Source organism: Alosa sapidissima, chromosome 10 (genome assembly GCF_018492685.1).
Source record: "Alosa sapidissima isolate fAloSap1 chromosome 10, fAloSap1.pri, whole genome shotgun sequence".
Taxonomy (NCBI): domain Eukaryota; kingdom Metazoa; phylum Chordata; class Actinopteri; order Clupeiformes; family Clupeidae; genus Alosa; species Alosa sapidissima.
Window position 1 is genome coordinate 33,782,429 of NC_055966.1, and position 22,588 is coordinate 33,805,016.

General features: G+C 39.3%; 2 protein-coding genes across 2 annotated transcripts; both read right to left on the reverse strand.

Annotated features, from left to right (window-relative positions):
* Nucleotides 1-2,355: 2,355 nt before the first annotated feature.
* LOC121720198 (fatty acyl-CoA hydrolase precursor, medium chain-like) lies at nucleotides 2,356-13,888 on the reverse strand. Its single transcript, XM_042106160.1, has 13 exons — nucleotides 13,741-13,888; nucleotides 12,857-13,046; nucleotides 11,775-11,913; nucleotides 11,544-11,677; nucleotides 11,165-11,318; nucleotides 6,182-6,286; nucleotides 5,983-6,081; nucleotides 5,704-5,847; nucleotides 5,089-5,166; nucleotides 4,441-4,585; nucleotides 3,931-4,080; nucleotides 3,266-3,338; nucleotides 2,356-3,064 (listed from the first exon to the last, which is right to left on the reverse strand). Exons 1-13 carry the CDS (start codon nucleotides 13,811-13,813, stop codon nucleotides 2,875-2,877), a joined length of 1,674 nt encoding a protein of 557 aa, XP_041962094.1. The 5' UTR covers nucleotides 13,814-13,888; the 3' UTR covers nucleotides 2,356-2,874.
* Nucleotides 13,889-14,629: 741 nt separating this feature from the next.
* On the reverse strand, nucleotides 14,630-21,451 carry LOC121720046 (cocaine esterase-like). Its single transcript, XM_042105879.1, is given in 11 exon segments — nucleotides 14,630-14,863; nucleotides 15,389-15,461; nucleotides 15,704-15,853; nucleotides 16,416-16,560; nucleotides 17,239-17,337; nucleotides 17,431-17,535; nucleotides 17,848-18,001; nucleotides 18,309-18,373; nucleotides 18,376-18,444; nucleotides 18,797-18,935; nucleotides 21,222-21,451. Coding segments are annotated over 11 exon segments (1,410 nt in total). The 3' UTR covers nucleotides 14,630-14,682.
* Between the last annotated feature and the right edge of the window lie 1,137 nt (nucleotides 21,452-22,588).

The window sequence follows — 22,588 nt, forward strand, 5'->3', positions numbered from 1 at the left end:
GTCAGCTGTTCTTGAAATAAAGGCATCAGTCATATATTTTTTTTTTACTTCTGCTACTATCTAAATATTAACGTCACTAGACTATATCTATCTAAACTATCGCTCACTGTCTGTCTAGCCTGTCAATTAATCTATATCACAATCACAAGTGCACTATAAATCGCTATATCTTTATATGTCTCTATGTCGCTATATCTCTCAAAATCTCTCTCCTCACAAAAAACCCACAAAGATAGGATGTGTTTGAATGACTTTTAAGCATTCTGGGACTTTGTAATTTAGATCAAACAGGTGTTTAGGCTACTCGGGTAATTGGCTCGCGCAGCAAGTGTGCCACCTGTCCAAACCAAATTGAAACACCACGAAGCCTCACTAAGCCATGGTCACGTGACATGGGCGTTTTGAACCACACTTCGAAACACTGTTCGAAACACTTGCGTTTCGGAAGCTCGACACTGTTTCGAAACGTCAGCTTCGAGCGTCACATCCCTATCAAGAAGTATGCGTGGGCATAAACCTACTATTCGGCCACCCCTAAACAATGCTCACAAGCAGAAACGGTGGCTCAGGAATAGGCCTACTTGAAGACTAATTTTCAAACGGATGAGTGTCATGCAACCTTAGATGGTCCAGTGATGGAGTAATGGATGGTTGGTGAATGGCCACCATGTCCCAACAAGTCTGAGACGTTAGCAAGGAGGTGGTGGAGTCATGTTTTGGGCCAGAATCATAGGGATAGAGCTGGTAGGGTCCCTGACTGTGTGACCCCGGCAAAGTATGTAGAGTTTCTGACTGACCCCTTTCTTCCGTGAGGAACCGTCTTTAAGCATGACGATGCACCATCTCATGCTGCAAAGAATACCTCTGGGTCATTGGCTGCTATGGGCATAAAAGGAGACAAACTCATGGCGTTGCCCCCCATCTTCCCCTGACCTCAACCCTATTGAGAACCTTTGGAGTATCATCAAGCAAAAGATCTATGAGGGTGGGAGGCAGTTCACATCCAAGCAGCAGGGAGGCTATTCTGACATTCTGGGAGGCTATTCTGCAAAGACATTAAAGCAGAAACTCTCCAAGAACTCACAAGTTAAATGGATGTGAGAATTGTGAAGGTGATGTCAATAAGGGTTTCCTATGTTAATGTACCGTGGCCTGTTGGATGTTTTTGATTGAGATAAATTAAATCAAAAGTTATATCACCTCCTAATGCTGCAAATTCAACAAAGAGCATTTTTAGTTCTTTACAACCTATAAACTGTCTTGAAACTCTGTTGTTGCATAATAATTTGGAACAGTGCATTTTGAGTTTTTTATTTTTGAAACAAAAAAAAAAATACTGTTATCATTGGGAGGTTTGCTCAATAAACTTTGAATTATACTCTTTTAACGGTTGATGGCTTGAAAATTATGCTGCCTGTCATTTGCATCAACTATTTAGGAAAATCTGAGAAAAATGTATTTTGCACAATTTGGAACGCAGTTTATATGCCCTCCCCACACACTACAACTATTTATGTTCACAATCGATTGTCTCTGTGTAGGTCTATGCAATCTATTTGCAACAACAGGCGTAGGCAAACAGTTAGCGACAAAATAGTGATGTCTGAATGTTTTTCTCCCCCAACAGGAACATGAAAGTGGCCACAAAACTATATGCCTAACAAAATGTATTTATCAATGTCATATTTATCATGCCATGATCAGATGACAAAGTTGAGTTACTTTATTCTTTCTTTTCAAGAATCCTTTGTCATAAAAAAAAATAACACATTTACCCCTGACAGTAGCCTACCAGGCATATTTTTTCAGTATTCCTAAAAATACTATTGGAAATAGAAGCTGCTTTGATCACATGGTCAATATTTAATTCACTTACAGTATGATCCACATAGACTCTTTTTGGTTTTAGGGAGACTTGATTTCTGCTTTTCTCAGCTAGTATTTTAAATGTTGTGGACGGCATTTTAAAATTCCACCATTACCATTAATGGATTAAACTAAATGCAAGCCATAAATGCACCTCATGCTCATCTTGGATTTTATGTTGACTAAACACTGTTAGCCTGACTATATTGTGCAATGGAATTTGAATGCTAAGCAGATTCAAGGATTTCTGATTTTCAGTGTTAGGCCTACAGTTGACCAACAGGATGGAAATAGGTAGGCCTAGTGTAAAAATAATTGTAAACAGTGTAAACATACTTAAAAGTTAAAAAAGCTATTGAGTTGGAGTGCTGCCTGGAACGATAAGTCTTTGTTGTTGAGACGGTGCTCTTAGGTTGAGGGCTTGATCAATTGTAAAAATAAGAATATACCTAGGCACTCATCAAGTGAAAAAATTTAAAATCCCTTTATTTCATGGGCAGATCAATATTAAAAAACACTTTAATGCGTTTCGGCTCAAAAGTCTTCGTCAGGAAGTACTTAAAAGTTATTTGATTAGGACATGTTTTTTTAATCAAATGTTTTAATAAAATAAAAGTTTCTGAAGCGTTTAGCATTTGTCCACTGAAAAAAGTGCTTTCCTTTAGGCCTTCAAAAGGAGTGTTGATTATAAATAAAATAAATATTTGTTTGTATATTGAAAACTGTAGGCCTAAATTTTATTTTAAAACTTGCAGCTTTCATTTGAAACATTTTCAAGCACATACTGTATACAGTATATCAGACTGTTTAAATCACTAAAAGAGTACAGACTTTTTCATCATAGCAGCTGTTCATCGTACCCATGAACAGAAATCTTAAACAATTCTCTGTTATAAAATTGGTAGAAAAATTGTTGCTGGTTTAAAGTAACAAAGCCAGTCTTCATCATCATTCAACAAGACTGGATTTGATTTCTTTGAGAAGGGAACTGAGCTAAGGCTCAGCCTTCTACAGCTCGTCACTGCGCTGCTGCTTCTGCTGTTGTATCTCCTGGATCTTCTTGGGAAGAGTCTCCGTCATGAAGGTGAAGTGGTTGGCCCTCAGGTGGCTTCCCACCTGCTGCTTCAGCCCGATCCCCAAGTACTCTTCCCCAGCACCGTACATCGGCCAGTGGGTCAACCCTGGACCATTGGGAGATCTGAAAAAGGACAACACACACACAAACACACACACATAAACACCAGATAAGGTGTATCCAGGTTTCAAAAACTGAAAATGAACTGGGGAATAAATTCTACTAACTCACTGAAAAATACTTAATATTAGAGCTGTGTCAGAAATACCTATAAGCTGTGCTACACTTCACAGTCTCCTTCTCAAACGTGTTAAGTAACATTACCCAGTGCGGGCGAAGTTGCCCCAGTATGACATCATTGTTCTACAAAGCTCGTCTTCTTCCTCTGTGAAGGTGCCTGAATTTAAAGAGACATATGCATGTGTATACTGTAGGTTTACAACATTTTATGTTCCATGAAATAATCATTTTGCACTCAAACAAATAGATGTTTGTGTAAACAGAGCATCAGCATTGCAAATAACTTGACCACTCGTCTGGATTTTTTCCGGATGTTCCGGCTTTTACATGTGCCTGTATGACATGTACAACAGCGATTTTTCTTTTTGGGGGGAGATAGCAATCTTAGCAGGTTTTACATTGATGAAAAGCTCTTTAGCTTGGGTCATATACATTACCGGTATTCTGAACCAATCAAATCAATTCTCCAACAACACCTTGCCCGATCTTATCATAAACGCTTTTTCACTTGTATAGAGAAAAAGTGCCTCTCGTCTGAAAAACGTTATATTTAACGTCATAATTTAACAAAATAAATCTAATGAAAAAGACCTGAACATGTTTACAATATAGGAGTTTGTTAATACTACTTTAGCCACTTCCTCCATAGTATTCCGTAAAAACCCCTGGCCCGGCTTTTTCTGCCTACGTCCATACGATTGAAATCTCCCTTCTCAGATTATCTCTGGTTATGGACACAAAACACTTACCATTAATCTTGACATGACTTTTCATGAATGGGCCTCCAAACACAAATGCAATATCGTCTGCATGGTTCACCTTTACAAAGCTTGGACGCTTGTCCGTGAGTATGCTTGGAGGATGCTGCAACTCATACATGTAAACTGGTGCTCCAGAATCTGTGGGAGGGATTGTGATAGTCAGGGATTGTGATAGGTAAGTGTTTTGTGTGTGTGTGTGTGTGTGTGTGTGTGTGTGTGTGTGTGTGTGTATGTGTGTGTGTGTGTGAATGCATTGAAAGCACTGGTACTGCTCCAAGTCTGCATTCTCCTCTGGTAGTAGTTACTGTTAGGTAGCCCAGATCTACTTTGCAATGTAGGTTGAATGTTAATCTTCTTTTTGCAATTCCTTACGTTAAATAAAAATATCTGCTAAGTGAATAAATATTAATGTGAACAAAGAGGCTTTTATGTTCAGTATCTGTCACAGTTCAGCCAACAACTCGGTCCTTGCTGGCCTCTCGTCCACTTGATTCTTACCTCTGTGAGCCTTCGACAGCTTGATGGCAGGAATAAGGAAGATTAGATCTGCTAAGAGCTCTGTGAATCCATCTCTGTTTTTGATGCGGTCCTCCCCACTCCCCAGGTACTTATCCAAAACCAAGTCAATGGCCCAGTCTTCTGTCTAGAAACAGATATTTGTATCAAGCCCCAAACTATGACACATCAAGTCATTAATGTTCAACAAACAAAGCTGGTTGCATTGGATAATATATATATATTGACTTTATACATTGACTTTATTCTTGCACTTTTGCACTGTTGGACTTACTCATTTGCACCATCACCATGACACTCACTCACACAGAGCACCTTACCTTACCTTACTATGCACAGAGAATCACAGGCTCAGTCCCTGCCTCAGTCATTGCAAGCGCCTCTTGATTGATTTAGAATTGATTTAGATTAAGTGTTATTTAGTATAATTTGTATTTTAGTATATTTAGTATATTCTTTATCTTCTACTGTCCTTATTGCATAGTTGTGTTTTTTTCTGCTGTGAATGTGTGTGTGATGTCTGTATGCTACTGAGACCTTGAATTTCCCCTGGGGATCAATATCTATCTATCTATCTATCTATCTATCTATCTATCTATCTAATGATGAGTATAACAAGTTAATGCTTACGTTTGGGAAGAAGGCGGCTATTAACTTTTGGACTGTCTCAAAATCCATTCCCTCTTCCCAACCAGGTGGAGCCATTGACTGATAAGAAAACACAATTACAAAACACAAATGACAACCTTAATTCAATCTACACATTAAAACAAGACAATATTCTCAATATAATGCAGATCAAAACAGACCAAATGATGCACATAGTTAAGCAATAAGCCCCGAGAGGCTCGCTTTGTGCCTAACAACACCCCTTAGCTGTGCTATATTCACCATATCGAACAGCCTCAAGGGGCTTAGTGTTTTTATAAAACGGCTACCACATATAGGACATTAAAATCTATACAAAATAAACAAATACCGGTACTCATGAAATTTAAAAGCCATTTCATCTACAAATGTCCATTCTTCCACGGAGTCCCCATATAATAGATTCTTATCGGAATTGTTGCTCAGCAACTTTGAACTTGCTGTTAACCGTTATGCATTCTAAACACATTAATATAGAACGAAATGCAGTCTCAGCCGTGCTATATCAGGGAAATATACAGCGGCATTGAAAACGATTCAACCAATCATAATCAATGACCTATATCTGCAATGTAAAAGGTGTATATGCCTACTCACCGAAACCACTGACCACCCACATTCATCATTGTTGATACCATTAATTAATGGCACTTTGTTGAATTCCTGAGACTCAAAAATGTCCCCCACTTTCTTTGGTAAAAAATGTCCATCCAGGGCCGGCCCATAGATCCAACCTGTATTCTGAGTTTGGGTCATTGTAAACAATGTTTTAGAGGCATGTGGAGATTACAGCAAGATCTTGGTTTGTTCTAATTGACTGGAAGTGCCCAATGAAGTTAAAGAAAAATGCTCGAAAAAAAGTGACTTAATGCTCACCATCGTAACATTTAAAACATCCTCAGTCGACATTTGCATTACACAGTCAACAATTTGCTGTGGTTTGGTGCCAATACAGTTCGATATGTCTGCCACAGTCTAAGGAAAAATAATCCAAAGTACATGGGTGAAATTTTAGTCAACTACCCAACACTTTGGCCTAATGCAAAACAGGGTGAAGATGGTGCAAGATGACAACCTTGGCTGTGCCCATAGGCTGAATGCCAGTGAGGACATCCATGGCTGCAGTACCACTTTCTGCAATGGCACGGTGGAAAAGCCCAGTGCTCAGTGGGGAGAGAATCTAAATCAGAAGAGGACAGATAATGTTAAGGTCTTATTATGGTTATTAGTGTGAAATGTTTATATCCCATTTAGCATACATACATTTAAGCCTAGTCCTAGACTAGCTTTTTTCAAAGGAGATGTTCACTAAAGCTTTCTTTTACTCTAGGCCTAAGCTAAATCCATATGGGAAACCAGGTCGCTGAGTACACAGTTTACTAAAAGAAAGGTTTTGGACAACTCACTCACTGACTGGCAAGATGGCCGCGAGAGGAAAAATCAAATGAGCTGTTCTTTTCTTTTAGTAAACTCTGTGTACTCAGCGACCTGGTTTCCCGTATGGATTTAGCTTAGCCCTAGAGTAAAAGAAAGATTTAGTGAACATCTCACTTGGTTTTTCTACTCGCGGCCATCTTGTACGACGGAGTATTAGGGCCACACATGAAGAAAAAAAATATTTTTGCCATGGCGAGATTAAACTCGACATGTTGACTTTAAAGTCGACATGTCGATATTAAACTCGAAATTTCAAGAATAAAGTTGAAATGTCATGTCGACTTTAAAGTCAACATGCCGACATTAAACTCAAAATACAGTTTAAACATAGCCTACAGTTTAAGCTGTAGCCTACACTAACACACAATATGTGACATGAATGATAGGCCTACTTCAAATAGGTATTATTTCAGATAGATTGCTAGATTGCAGATATTCAGATAGATTGCGTCTTCTGTTAACCCATTTAAGCCCAAATTTTTCCCAGACATGCAAATATGCAAATCATGTGTTATTAGCAACTCTTTGAAGTAATCAATAATTATATTTTTTTTAAAATGTAGAAAAGTAGATGAAAAAGTGAGTTTTATTACCGGTCACAATTGTGACCGGTGGGATAATATGCGTATACTCAATTAAAGGTTGCTCAAATTGCTTTTTTGTTAAAATAAAGGTATTCTGACAGGACTTTTCAAACTGATATGAACACTGAGACCAATGGCAATAATAAATATGTAAACATTGTTTATTTATCAGGAGCTTTGGCTCATTAAAATAGAACCCTGAATGTGTATGTCTGTGTGTGCGTGTGTGATATACACACACACACACACACACACACACACACACACACACACACACACACACACACAATATGCACACTAACTCTTACACCCCATGCAGATACACACAGACCATATACACTAACTCTCACAACTACATGCAGACACACACGCATGCACAGACAGGATTCTATTTTAACGAGCCGAAGCTCCTGGTAAATAAACAACACACAGACACAAACACACTCACAGACATACACACTCACACACACACAGACGTACACACTCACACATACACACACACACATATATATTAGGGCTGCCAAAATAACTGATTCATTTTGATTAATTAATGTGAGAAAAAATAACTGATTAAAAAAAATAGCGCAGATTAATCGATTCTGTATGACCTTTGACCCCGAGCCGTTGTAGTCAATAACCATTAGACTGTAAAATGAAGGAGAGAGAAGAAAACGTGCTGCCTGGATCCTTGATTGGAACATTTACTTTTAAAAAATGGCCTGATGGTGTTGATAAAAAATAAAGTGTTGAAAAGTCCTCTGCAAGGAATTGGCATATCACTGGAGTTCATCAACTCTATAGTCTCACATCAATGCAAAGAAATAGGTTTTGACATTGAGGGGAGTGTTAATTCATTTTCATTGTGTCCCCTAGGTTATATCTGTGGCCTGAAATGCCTTGTATGTGAAAAAAAAAAAAACTTCTTCCCGAAGCACATTTGAATTTATTTCCTCAGCATTATTAGGTCATATCATAGATTATTATGGCAATTATTTGAACAGTGAAAATAATAATAAGAGTTTTTGAACTTTAATGTCACTAATGCTGATTATTCAATGATTCATTTGAATTTAAATATTTAAAATACCTTCACAGCAAAAATTATATATGCGATTAATTTAGAATAATTAATCACAGAGTATGTAATTAATTAGATTTTTTTTTTTAATCGATTGACAGCCCTACTTTTGAATTTATTTCCTCAGCATATTAGGTCATATCATAGATTATTATGGCCATTATTAAAATAATAATAAAGAGTTTTTGAACTTTAATGTCACTAATGCTGATTATTCAACGATTCATTTGAATTTAAATATTTAAAATACTTTCAAAGCAAAAATCATAAATGCGATAAATTTAGATTAATTAATCACAGAGTATGTAATGAATTAGATTCTTTTTTTAATCGTTTGACAGCCCTAATATATATATATATATATATATATATATATATATATGTATATATATATATATGTATGTATGTGTGTGTGTGTGTGTGTGTGTGTGTATCTGCAGGTGGGTGTGTGAGAGCAGCAGGCAAAGTGCATGTCGCGTGCAATGTGAAGTCCCCTTGATTGTGTATGTCTTTGTGTGTGTGTGTGTGTGTGTGTGTGTGTGTGTATCTGCAGGTGGGTGTGTGAGAGCAGCAGGCAAAGTGCATGTCGCGTGCAATGTGAAGTCCCCTTGATTGTGTATGTCTTTGTGTGTGTGTGTGTGTGTTTGTATGTGTGTGAGTGTGTATGTCTGTGTGTGTGTCTGAGTGTGTATATCTGTGTGTGTGAGTGTATATCTGTGTGTGTGTGTGTGTATTTGTGTGTGTGGTAGTGTGTATCTGTGTGTGTGAGTGTGTATGTCTGTGTGTGTGTTTGTGTCTGTGTGTGTGTGAGTGTGTATGTCTGAGTGTGTATATCTGTGTATGTGAGTGTATATCTGTGTGTGTGTGTGTATGTGTGTATTTGTGTGTGTATGTGTGTATTTGTGTGTGTATGTGTGAGTGTGTATGTGTGTGTGTGTGTCTGTGTGTGTGAGTGTGTATATTTGTGTGTGTGTGAGTGTGTATGTGAGTGTGTGTGTATGTCTGTGTGTGTGAGTATGTGTGTGTGTGTGTGTGCATGTGTGTGTTTGTGTGTGTATGTCTGTGAGTGTCTGTGTGTGTGAATATGTGAATATGTGTATGTGTATGAGTGTATGTCTGTGTGTGTGTGTGTGTGTGAGTGTGTATATCTGTGTGTATGTGTGTGTGAGTATGTATGTTTGTGTGTATCTGTGTGTGAGTGTGTGTATGTGTGTGTGTATGTCTCTGTATGTGTGTATGTATGAGTATGTGTATGTGTATGTGTTTGTAGGTGTAGAAGTATGTGTGCATCTAGATACAACATTCTATCCCACCGGTCACTATTGTGACCGTTAACATGTTTACTCATTCTGCAAACACACCAAAGACATTTAAATAATAATAAATGTATATATCATAACTAGACACATTAAAGACCATGTGTACAAAAAATATTTGTCCTATGTTTATTTTAACATACTCTAAAAACCTTTTATTTGGGAGCTGTGAGGCATGTGTGTGTGGTCATGTGACAATTTGCTCAAAACATTTGACACTGCACACATTTTATTGAAACACTCTATTGTTTCAATATTTACCGAAAGAGTATTGGGATATTCCCCAGTTACAGTTTTAGAGGCTCATTTAGAGACTCATTGTCGTCAACGTGAAGCGCTGTATCTCGCGATTATGGAAATATCATGCACTATGCCATTTATATAGCTAGAATAATACATGTTTCTAATGATATAATGTTTCTATAGTACAAAATGTTATTTTACTCTGTTTTACGTGGGTAAGGCCACCGCACATCCAAATAACTGCCCTTCATGACCCACAGGCCGTCACTCTAGGTTAACATGGCAAAACTCATTTTTCTAAAACTACACTTCCATGTCTCACCTGCAATAAGTATAGTAGGCTATAAACACAGATATGTGTGCATTTACTTAGAATACATAGAGTTGCCTGGTCAGGAGGACAGGTTCATTCGTCCCTAGACATTCAGCAATAGCCTAGGCTGTTTTGCATCCATTAGCCTACAAACAAACATGCAACGTGAAAGTCTGGGATTGGGGAGAGCACTTAGTTAGTAGCCTATAGTCTAGTGCATAAGCATGAATTTGAATCTTTAGATGAAAAACACTCTTTAATAATAGGCCTACAATAAATAAATATACCGCTAATGATGTTTACTTTTGATCATCGCATTTATCGCCTGTAACTCCGTGAAAAATGGACCTAACAAGTATTGGCTGAGCAACGGAGGTTAATATGTTCTATGTTTTGTCCACATGCTGTAGGCCTACTGTATGTCTATTGTTGTTGCACTCGAAGAAAAGACATGACATTTCAACTTTATTCTCGAAATGTCGAGTTTAATGTCGACATAGCGACTTTAAAGTTGACATGTCGAGTTTAATCTCGTCATGGCAAAAATATTTTTTTATTCATGTGTGGCCCTAATACTCGTAATCTTGCCAGTCAAAGAGTGAGTCGTCCAAAACCTTTCTTTTTAGTAAACTATGTGTACACAAACAATGTTGTCAATGCTCGAGTTCATGTGTAGATACTGATGATACTTTGATCAAAGTTTAATGTTGTGTCGAGCCCTCTTAGTGTTTTAAATTTGCTTTAATTTAATTAAATTCAATTTAAATTTTACTGCTTGAATTTCCCCTTGGGGATCAATAAAGTATCTATCTATCTATCTTCTAAAAATAGCGATTTTGACACAATCATGTGTCAAAATAGTAGTGCCCCTACGATTCTTATTCAAAAGGCCATTTGACCTAAAAACGACAACACGGTCAAGCTTAAAAGTGGCGCTTCCGACGTAATTATGTTTTTAAACGAAAGTTTGACTCGGGTACATTTACACCCTATTATGCATTTTGGCGAGAGTTACGCTTTAAAGGCTCCTTTAAATGAGACTCAGGTTTTTGTTGCAAATACCGAACACTGGAATACAGAAGCCCACCTGCAGTGACACGCTCACCCCCCCTGCGGACTCTCCAAATATGGTGACAGACGAGGGGTCCCCTCCAAAGCTCTGGATGTTCTCCTGGACCCACCGCAGTGCAGCCACCTGGTCCAAGAGTCCCCAGTTTCCAGGGGCGTTATCATCCCCAGTGCTTACAGGAGACAGAAGTGGAAAACATGTTATGTCTGTGAAATAACTGCACAAATCATAGATCACAGCATTGTGCAGATGTTATATTACATTAATGGTCTGGGATCTGTAGATTTTGTGGCACAAAGTGATCTGGGCTCTTTCAGATTCCTGGCAATTAATTGTATTCTGTGACAACAACAAAATGAAGGTACTGTATATCTATATGTCATAACTGCAATCTCACCTGAAGAAGCCTAGCAATCCAAGCCTGTACTGAATCAGCACCACCACCACATTCTGATAGGCTGCCAGGACAGATCCATCATAAAAGGAGGCGGAGCCCATGACTAGCGCTCCACCATGGATCCACACCATGACCTAATTGACGGTAAGCCATAAGCATAAAATATGGAGGTGTGGGTGGATTTGTACCGTAAAGCTATGGATTGTGTGTCCACGCCACACTGGAACTTACAGGTAATTTTGCATCATCAGCAGGTTTCGCTGGAGTGTAAACATTCAGATAGAGACAATCCTCAGACACCTCAGGAATCTCCATAACCATGTTGTATTCTTTTGACAAGAACAGAGATATCTGTCGATCTTGTAGACACCTAAAAGACAACTGGATATTAGGCTGTGCTCATCATGGGCCAGTTTGGACATAATAAATAATAATAATAACAAAAGACTCTGTACGGCCAAATTAGAGTAAGAACTTAATACTGTATCATAGTTCCACACATAATTCAATGATCCCCCTTAGATTGTTCATTAGGTGTTTAGGCCTATGGCCCCACAGCTGACATGATGGACTTTAATAAAGGCATCCAGTGAAGTTTCGGGTTTTATGGGCTCCCCCTACAGTCGCGGAGTACTTATAAGGTATATTTACATTTACCTTGCCATTTTAAATACTTTTAAATACTTCTTATGGCTTGAGCCATTCCCATAATACATGTATTTGTTTTGGAGCCGAGTGACTATCAACAGGCGATGACAATAACCAAAGAGATATCTGACCAGGTAATGTTTCACGATTCTCACAGGATGCCACTGGCGCGCCAGGCAAAATCGCAAGGCTGGTTCTCTACCTGGGGGTGTTGCCAGCTATGCTAAGTGCACGATTCTCCCTTTTACAAGTGTGCTCACAGTCAAAATGACTTTAAAGCTGTTATATACAGTAAGGTCAAATATGTGCATGGGGCTGCATGACGCACAGGAAATTGCTTTTGTATGCACATTGCACTCCTGTAAAGGGATGTTTTTCTTCCGATTCTGATTCGTCTTCTCAAGCCATTGGATTAGTTTAGATGTCATTTCAATCTGGTCTCATGAGACCTTGTATTATAGATTCTTGTATTATATCTATAGATCTGCACCACTATTCCTGTTGCAACTAGGATTATGTCCTATACTGCATAGTTTATAAAGCTGTAATTAGAGGCAAAAACTTAGGGTCTAAAACATTAAAATAAAATCATTACAGGCAAAATTCAATACCCTACTTTGGCCCCTGAGAAGTAGGCTACTAAGAGTGTAACATGATGATCTTACATGGGTGGTTGCTTGGTGGAATCCCTGACTCCCTCCCATCCCTGGACAGGTTGGGGTGGGGCCAACCTGAGGGGTCCCACAGGTGGCTTAGCAAAGGGCACGCCCAGGTACGAGTGCACCACTGTCGTCTTTCCCCTCACTCGCAAGTACTCGCCTCTGAGGGCTCCCAGCTTGGTGTGGATCAGTGGTCCTGTAGTTGTCCAGACCACAACAGGGCAGGCAAATATCGGTTATACTCTCACAAACTACAAAGTTATATTATGATAAATATCAGAGAAATGATTTGCATGTATTATACACTTATTTGTAGAAATGGGTGCGCACATCCAAAATATGTTTTAACAGGTGCCAGACAAAACATCTCAGAGAGAGAGAAGGAGATGGTCTGCACACTGTGGACTTCAAGAAATACTTCATTTGTTCTCAAAAGGCAACGTTTCAATGTCAACAGATGACACATGACCATATAGGCCTATCAGACACCTGCCTTAGTCAGGCAGGGTGCACCCATGGGTGGCAATCAGCACAGACATGCAAGTCACTAGGCCCAAATATCTCATTACATTGAAAGCTTTTTTTTTTGCAGAAACAACATTATACAAAATATGTGGAATAGCAATACAGAAACAACATTATGCAAAATACATGAAATAGCAATACTTAAAAACAGTTTCCCATACAGTGTGCAGACCATCTCCTTCTCTCATACTGTATATACACTTCCATCCTTTCTTTTTCTCTTTTAGGCTTAAATGAATGTGGCATGTTAGTCAGAGAAAGCAACACAATCTTGCTGTGGGGCCGTAATAAGCATTTTAAAAAACAAATGCGATCAGAATTTCCTACCGTTTATTTTTTTTCTCCACCTTCCAGGCCACACTTACCATCATGAGCGGTCGATGAACTTGTATATACAACACTTGCAGAGAAAAGTAGTAGTAAGACGCATTTCATCATGGTAACTAGCCTACCAAACGTCAATGCACTGCAGTCGACTACGGTCGTACTGTAAGTGTGCTCGCCTAGGAAGTGGAAACATGAATAGTGCTCCGCCCTTTACTCTTTAACCTACATAATGTGCATTCAACTGTTGGGAAAATTCGACGTGCACAGTCATAGTGAATAAGGTTAAAACACCAATCGAAATCCCTTCAGTCCGATATGCGTCCGTCGGATTGCGGATTGGTCAAGTTCTCAAGCCAATTTGCGCACCACCTTTTTATTTACAACCACTGTCACTAACTGTAGCCTAGCCTATAACCTAAAAAAGCTTGTTGTATTCTACAAGCCTACGAATAACAGTTGCACTATTAGCTACATCAAAAGTTGTCAACCTGTTTACTTTCATTAATTTGTTTAGTCTTGTATTAATAGACTGAATCACTGAAATCTATAATAACTACACTAGAACAGTTACACTTTCATGTGACAGGCCTATCAAAATTGTCATTACAATATAAAAGCAAACCTGTAGGCCTAAAAGCGGTTCATGTATGATATTTTATGTGCTAGTATACCTCTCATAGGGAGCATAAGATATAAAAAAAATATGTTAATATATTAATTTATCATTAATCCAATGGTTATGATTAGAAGTCCACAACTTGTTGTCAATATGTTTCAAGAAACTGTTTATCAACTATACAGCTGTTTAATCCTCAATAACATCACAAAATATTTTTTGTATATGATAGGTCTATTTTCTGAATATACAGAATGTAACTCCTTTAAAAACATATATCTTCATTAAATCATTCATCAGACACTGAAGACTAATGGAAGCATTGGTTTAATGTGAGGAGAGAGGGGATCTGAGGCTCAGCCTTCTACAGCTCATCACTGCGCTGCTGCTTCTGCTGTTGTATCTTCTTGGGAAGAGTCTCCGTCATGAAGGTGAAGCGGTTGGCCCTCAGGTGGCTTCCCACCTGCTGCTTCAGCCCGATCCCCAAGTACTCTTCCCCAGCACCGTACATCGGCCAGTGGGTCAACCCAGGACCATTGGGAGATCTGAAATAGGACAACACACGTACCAGAATAATTATACACATATCCATACAATCCAAAATTGTAATACATTTTTTGTTTGTCAAATTCAGCAAATTACTCTTCATTACAGTTGCCATAGGAGCAAACAAGGGTCATTTCATGTCATGACTCTCATTGTGTTCTAGTCACCACCTCTTCTTTACTGGCTAATGCTTAGGTACAGATTCTATTTTTTCTCAGCGGTGACACCTAGGGCAAGTTCAAAATGAAAAGGTTTTGCACCATTTTGCTATGTTTTCCTGATTGAACAACATGTGGGGGTAGTTATCTCTTTATTGTCTAGGAGATATGCTGTCTCAATCACACTGAGTAGACTAGACAGAGACACTTGAGTTCTCTGTCTGGTTTGCAGTGCATCTATTCTTTTCCATAGAAAGTAACTAAGGTTTGTCTAAAAAATGATTAGATTTGTTGCTAGCCAAAATGTAATAGAGGTCTTTACTGTTATACAAGGAATGTCCTCCTTAAACAGAGCAGAAACATTACCCAGTTCGAGCAAAGTTTCCCCAGTATGACATAACTCTTCTACAAAGCTCATCTTCCTCTTCCGTGAAGGTGGCTGCAAGAAAACAGAAATAACTACAAAGATACCAAAGAATCTTTACATACATAACTTAACTTAATAAACACATATTTAAATGTGGTACTGTTAAACAATGCTAAAGTAATTTACATTCACAATGATAAAGTCTGCTGTAAGCAATGTAGGCTACTGTATGCATGAAAATAATGGGATTATCTAAGAGCCAGTTAAGCATAGGGCAACAGCACTACATAGCTGTAGCTGTAATAGAGTATTACCGTTAATCTTGACGTGGCTTTTCATGAAGCAGCTCCCAAAGACATACACAATGTCATCTCCATGGTCCACTTTAACGAAACTTGGACGTCTGTCATACACTGTGCTTGGACGGTGCTGCAACTCGTACATGTAAACTGGTGCACCAGAGTCTTTGGGAAAAAATAAGAGATGAGTATGACATATATCTCTGTGTCTCTCACTGAGGCACAGATCCATCTCCAAATACTTAATTTCTTAAGAAACTGTCCTTTTCAAAATAAAGCCCTCTAATATTGAAATGAAGATGCAGCACAGCCCTTCACTGTTATCTGCCTTGATCATCCAGATTCGGAGAATGAATACAGCTCTTGCAATCCTTCTGTTAACTTCTCTGGAAAAGAAAAAGAGAACACAGCCCATAGACATGCTAAGAGGCTAACACACATGGATGAGAGTCTCACACCCGGTCTACACCGGCTCCTCCACTGAAGTGCTCCGTTTGCGTAGTGTGAAAGTAGTTTTAGAAGACTGGACAAATCCGCCGCTATCACGCCTGGTGTAGCCAGTTCTATTGGTTACAGTGGAAGCTAATTGTTGCAGCAGACGCGACGCTACGCGGGCACAACACTTCAGTTACGTGCCAGGTGTAGCACCCCTGTCAGTGATTGTATAGGATCCCTGTAAGCTGCCCAGGTCAGTACTCCCTGGCCTATATATTCCTTTATGTCTTACCTCTGTGAACATTTGATAGCTTGATGATAGGAATGATGAAGAGAATATCTCCACAGAGCTCTAAGAATCCATCTCTGTTTTTGATCCGATTCTCTCCACTACCCAAATACTCATTTACAATCAAGTCGATAATCCAGTCTTCTGTCTGTAAACACAAATTTGCATTGTTCACAAAGCATCTAAGGACATCAGGGTAGAGTCACGGTGTCATCAATAATAGATTAGGCCAGTTGGTATCAGTGCGCTCACACTGGGGAAAAAGTGGCTCCCTCACGATCCATTCCCTCCACCCACCCAGGTGGAGCATTAAACTGAGAACAAATATACAGTGTGCACAGTATATTCATTTTTAATTCATTAAATTCATTCAATTAATTTAATTCACTGATGAACACCCAGCCAACCCCCCCCCCCCCCCCCCCCCCCCCACACACACACAGACTACACAATCCCTGGCTTAAAATGCATTTGTAAATATATATTTTTTTCTGAATATGAATATATGAATGTTAGGTGTTCAGAGATTTAGGTGTTTATGGCTACACAATGTAAACCATAGTTCTGGTGTTGTTGTTGTTGTTGTTACTGCCTACACTTCTTATATTGTTTTAGTCTATTTGTCATCAAATCTCTCCTAAATACATCATGTCTATGTATCTTTAGCTAAGGTATTTAGCACCTGTGGACAAGTTTAAATCAACAATCAAGCAATATGTTGAGATCATCACTTGAAACGATGTGATTTTCAAAGTGCTTGAAAAATCCACTGGAGAAAAAAAATGAGATATGGATCTTCTGTCAGATACCTCTCAACCTGTCTCACCTCTGCAACCTTTAAGATGTCTTCTGTCGACATCTTCATCACACAGTCAGCAATCTGGTGTGGCTTGGTGCCAGTACATTTCACAGCATTGGCCACAATCTAACGGAACAGTGAAACACATCTAGGGGTATTATAACCACTCAACATTTCAGAATAGAAAACAGATGATATGATATAATGTGAGGAGATGACCTTAGCTGTTCGCATAGGCTCTAGGCTAACGAAGGTTTCTATTGTGGCGGCACCACTCCCTGTAATTGCACGGTGGAAAAGGCCATTGCTCAATGGTGAAAGGACCTATGGAATGACAATAAAGCATCGAGGTAATGAATCATGAGTTCAGTTAAATAGTACAGCTGCAGCATTGGCATACAGATGAGCAGAAATACAGTACAGTATAACAGTAAACAGTTGAGGAAAGCATCAGTTAAATGAATAGGTTAACCAGCTTGTATGAAATGCAAGAGTTCACAGGAAAGACTGTGCTTCAAATTGGGGTGTTCCACTGCTCCCCCCAAAGTCTATGTTTTTGTTGTATGAAGTCTGTCCTCTTTTCGAACATGGCTGGGAATGATATTCCCTAGTATTAGGGTTAGCTCAGAACCCCACCTGCATTGAGACGTTCACTGCTCCTGCCGACTCTCCGAATATGGTGACAGAAGAGGGGTCCCCTCCAAAGCTCTGGATGTTCTCCTGGACCCACCGCAGTGCAGCCACCTGGTCAAGGAAACCCATGTTTCCAGGGGCGTTATCATCGCCAGTGCTTACAGGAGACAGAAGTGGAGAGCATAAAGAGTCTGGACAAGTCCCCAAGACTGCATACTATACACAGCTGACTATCACCAACATGCCTTTCTATTTATACTGTAGCATAGTTGGGTCTGCCCCTCTGATTGGTCAGTGTGGTGAGAGCAATTCGGTCCACATTTCCATAAACTTCACATTGATCATATTCATATTCACAATGAACACAATGTAAATAGTGAGTATGTCTTGTAAATCGCGATAAATAGCAATAGTAAGAGTGTCAGGGATGATGAAACTTTCAAAAGCACAAACCACAATCTAACCTGAAAAAGCCCATCAATCCCAGCCTATACTGAATCAGCACCACCACCACGTTCTGATGGACAGATCCAGGACAGATCCATCATAGAAGGAGGCAGAGCCCATGATTAACGCTCCCCCATGGATCCACACCATGACCTGCATGACAGCAGCACATGACCTCAGACAAACTGAAAATCTGACTCATTTGCAATAGTGCAAAAACAAATTACACAGTCCAAACCACATGTAGCACATTTAAGCCAAACCTCCACAGATTTATTATTCAGATGTGTAATACAGTACATCTCTTCTATGATTACTGTTTCTGCTTAGGATTGTGTTCCTCAGTTAAATTAAACTATAACTTTCCAGTAGGCCTGGAAGTAACAGTGGAGTGGTCTGTCAGTATACAGTGGAGTGGTCTGTCAGTAGTGGTCTGTCAGTATACAGTGGAGTGGTCTGTCAGTAGTGGTCTGTACGTAACAGTCAAGTAAGTGGTTGAACTCACTGGTAACTTGGCATCTTCAGCAGGTTTGGCAGGAGTGTAAACATTCAGATAGAGACAGTCCTCAGACACTTCAGGAAGCTCCATAACCATGTTAAGCATTGCTGCAAAGTCTATAGATATCTGTCGATTCTGTAGACACCTAAAAACAAACAGGCTCATTACCTCAAACAGGCTGCACTCCCTCAGGGTGTTATGATGATAATAATATTGTACATAACTTTAGTTGCAACTTCACTGTTAGCACATGACTGTCCTATCATAAGCATTATAATGCACATACAGGTTAAATACTGTATATATCACACATCCTTATGGCAAGCCCACTTAGAGCATGTGCACTGATAGTAACACAAGTCTTTAAAGGTGCAATCAGGGATTTCGTAGGAAGTCACATTTGTTTGTGTTTATGTTTATATTTAAATTTATTAGCAGACGCTTTTGTGCAAAAACAAATTACATTATGCTTTAACCAAGGACCAAACTAAACACACCAGAGAGGCAACTCATCCCTTCCTTCAGTATTCCCAGAGAAATTCCACGCAGGGTTTCATTTTTGTTTGGGCCCCTGTAGGGTGCCTGCTGCCATAGATATATATATATATATATATATATATATATATATATATATATATATATAATAAAGGCTAGATGTCTCGTCCGTGCTGCTGGCCAATGGAGGTCTACGTCCGCACCTCGCGGCCATCTTGCCACCGTCAGCTCGCTAGTTCAACATTACATCAGGTACCACAGAACCCACCAGATGGCTTGCCTGTGACAAGATGGCAGCCGGTGATGCCGTTAGAGACTCCGCCATAAGACATCTAGCCTTTATTATGTATATCTATGCCTGCTGCCACTACTCGGTCTGTAGTGTTCCACCAGGCCACTAGGGGTCCCTGAGTTGCGTTGTGCTGCGTGTGTATGTCTTGCAGGGCTGCTTGCAGCAGTACTCAGCCGGATGGGTTACACCTAGGCCCGGTGTAACCTACCTTTAAGAACTCCACCTGTAGCAGCATTTTTTTCTCTCTTTTTGAGCTGGCTTGGAGCTCGGGGCACTTCCTGTGTACTCGTTCTGTCTGGCTGTTCACAGTTAAGAGCCAAACTGTGACATTTGTTTCAAGTTTTCGGAGCCTGGGCTGCCTACAGAGAGTTTTTTACAGTGTACTCACGGAAAGGGCAGCTAGCGGTTGTGATGAGATGATTGCTGAATGTGACAAAAAATGTTATGGACTTGAAACTGCATAAAATCCCTGACTGCACCTTTAACTCTGGTCTCATGGATGTTATACCCTTTGAGCATACATGCTGATACCCTTACACAACATGATATCATATCTGTTATCTTGCTATCACATGACTCTACTATGCATAAGAGTCAGTGTTATGGCTGGGTGATCTCATTAATCTGCTTATTAGACGTTTACACTCGGTTCACAATGGACACTGCAGTGGACTTTCTCACTTTGGGCCGAGACTACAAACAACATGGGCAAGACTTTGACCCTCCCAAACAAGTGTTGGCTGTTACTGTTTGCAGTTGACTCCTTCTCATAATGGATGTTACCCATTGAGCATACATCAGTGTTTCCCATACATTGACTTATTTGTGGCGGCCCACCACAATATCAACATTGACCACCACACAATGATTTTCCAGGTTGTACTAAATTGTGCTTAAATCTGGTTAGTATCATAACCATGCTGCGGTAATTTGTTAAAAACTGTTGCATTCAAGTTAATACTGCAAACTACCACCACAAATAGAATTCAATTTTGTGGGAAACACTGCTGATACCCTTACACAACATGATATCATATCTGTTATCTTGCTATCACATGACTCTACTATGCATAAGGGTCAGTTATGGCTGGGTGATCTCATTAATCTGCTTATTAGACATTTACACTCTCCTAGGTTCACAACGGACACTGCAGTGGACTGCAATGACCCAAGACTTTGACCTTCCCAAACAAGTGTTGGCTACTGTTTGCAGTTGACTCCTACTCATAATTCAGTTTGCTTTATGCCACACCCCGAGTGAACCAGAGTGCTAAAGGTAACAATTACAGTTAAGTCAAATCAAGTTAAAGGTGCTCTAAGCGATGTCATACATTTTTTAGGCTTTTCAATGTGCTTTACATAAACAAAAGCAAACAGTAATAGCAAATAATCATAGAAGGGCAATAGTCAAAGAATAGTTTAAAAAGTAAAAATCATAATAAAAAAGAAAACATAAAATACACAAGGTAAAATCATTATTATTATCATTATAATATATTATTCAGATGTATAATGCCTCTATGATGGATTGTGCTCCTCAGTTGAATTGAACTACAATAACTTTCCAGTAGGCAAATTAGGGAGCATTTCAGAAGGAACTTTTTGCGCCTAATAATGATTGAGAGTATGACCTGATGATCTTACATAGGTGGTTGCTTGGTGGCATCCCTGACTCCCTCCCATCCCTGCACAGGTTGGGGTGGGGCCAACCTGAGGGGTCCCACAGGTGGCTTAGCAAAGGGCACGCCCAGGTACGAGTGCACCACTGTCGTCTTTCCCCTCACTCGCAAGTACTCGCCTCTGAGGGCTCCCAGCTTGGTGTGGATCAGTGGTCCTGTAGTTGTCCAGACCACGAGATAGAGGTGTTTACTCATATGGGCATAAATCCATTATTCTAAAGCACACACAAGTTAATTCACTATTGAATGCTGTGACAATAGATCTATCGCTGGTGCTGAGGTTTCATTCACTTCCTTTTCTTCTATAGCCAACAAGTCACCTGCAGATCGCTCTAAAAACATCCTCCATTGTAATAGATATTTAATTGTAGACCAGAGGCGTCTTCATAAGTTAGGAAGGTGTTGGTGATTGCTACCTAATTGTCCACTGAAATCAGAACTTAAACAGCCTCTGAATTCTTAAAGGAATTATCCGGAGTAAAATGCACTTTAGATCAATTTACGGATGATTGGGAGTACATACGTTGAGTTGACATCCAAATCATGTTATTCGGATGTGTTTTGAGAAAGTTCGATTTTACCGTTTTTAGTCAAAACTCGTTAGCCTGGAAGTGACCGAGGCATGTCATTTCGCCGCTACAAAACGCTATTTTTATACCTCTTCTACAGTTCCAAACAACATTACACTTACGTGGTAGTCAGTAGAGGTAAAGCCAAACCGAAGTATCCCTAAAAAAAAAACATAGTCCAGTATTTCTTTCGAAATTGAAATTAAGTTGTATGGACTGGACTATGTTTAAAAAAAAAAAAAAAAAAAACGGCGACGAAATTGTGAATTTCCAGAGCGTGTTACTCCACACTCAGCAATCGACTCCTACGGACTTTCCCCTGAAGATGGTCACTTCCAGGCTAACAAGTTTTGACTAAAAACGGTAAAATCGAACTTTCTCAAAACACATCCAAATAACATGATTTGGATGTCAACTCAACGTATGTACTCCCAATCATCCGTAAATTGATCTAAAGATAATTCCTTTAATGGTGGGTAATGCTTAAAATTGTAACCTAAATTATTAATTGCACAATTGTTTTTAACATAGATTAGATTCCCCATGCAAATTTTGAAATGAACAAACTGAACAAAAGTGTGTGTATTGCATATTGATATTGAAGTATTGAAGAATCAGACGACAATACCGTTGCTTAAAGGCTTGTAGGCCTACATAATATTGATAATTTAAATGTAAAAATCACATAGGCCTATTATTTAGGAGGATTACCCTCGGAAAAAAGGGGTGAGGGTCTGTTTCAAATGAGCAGCCTTCCATATGA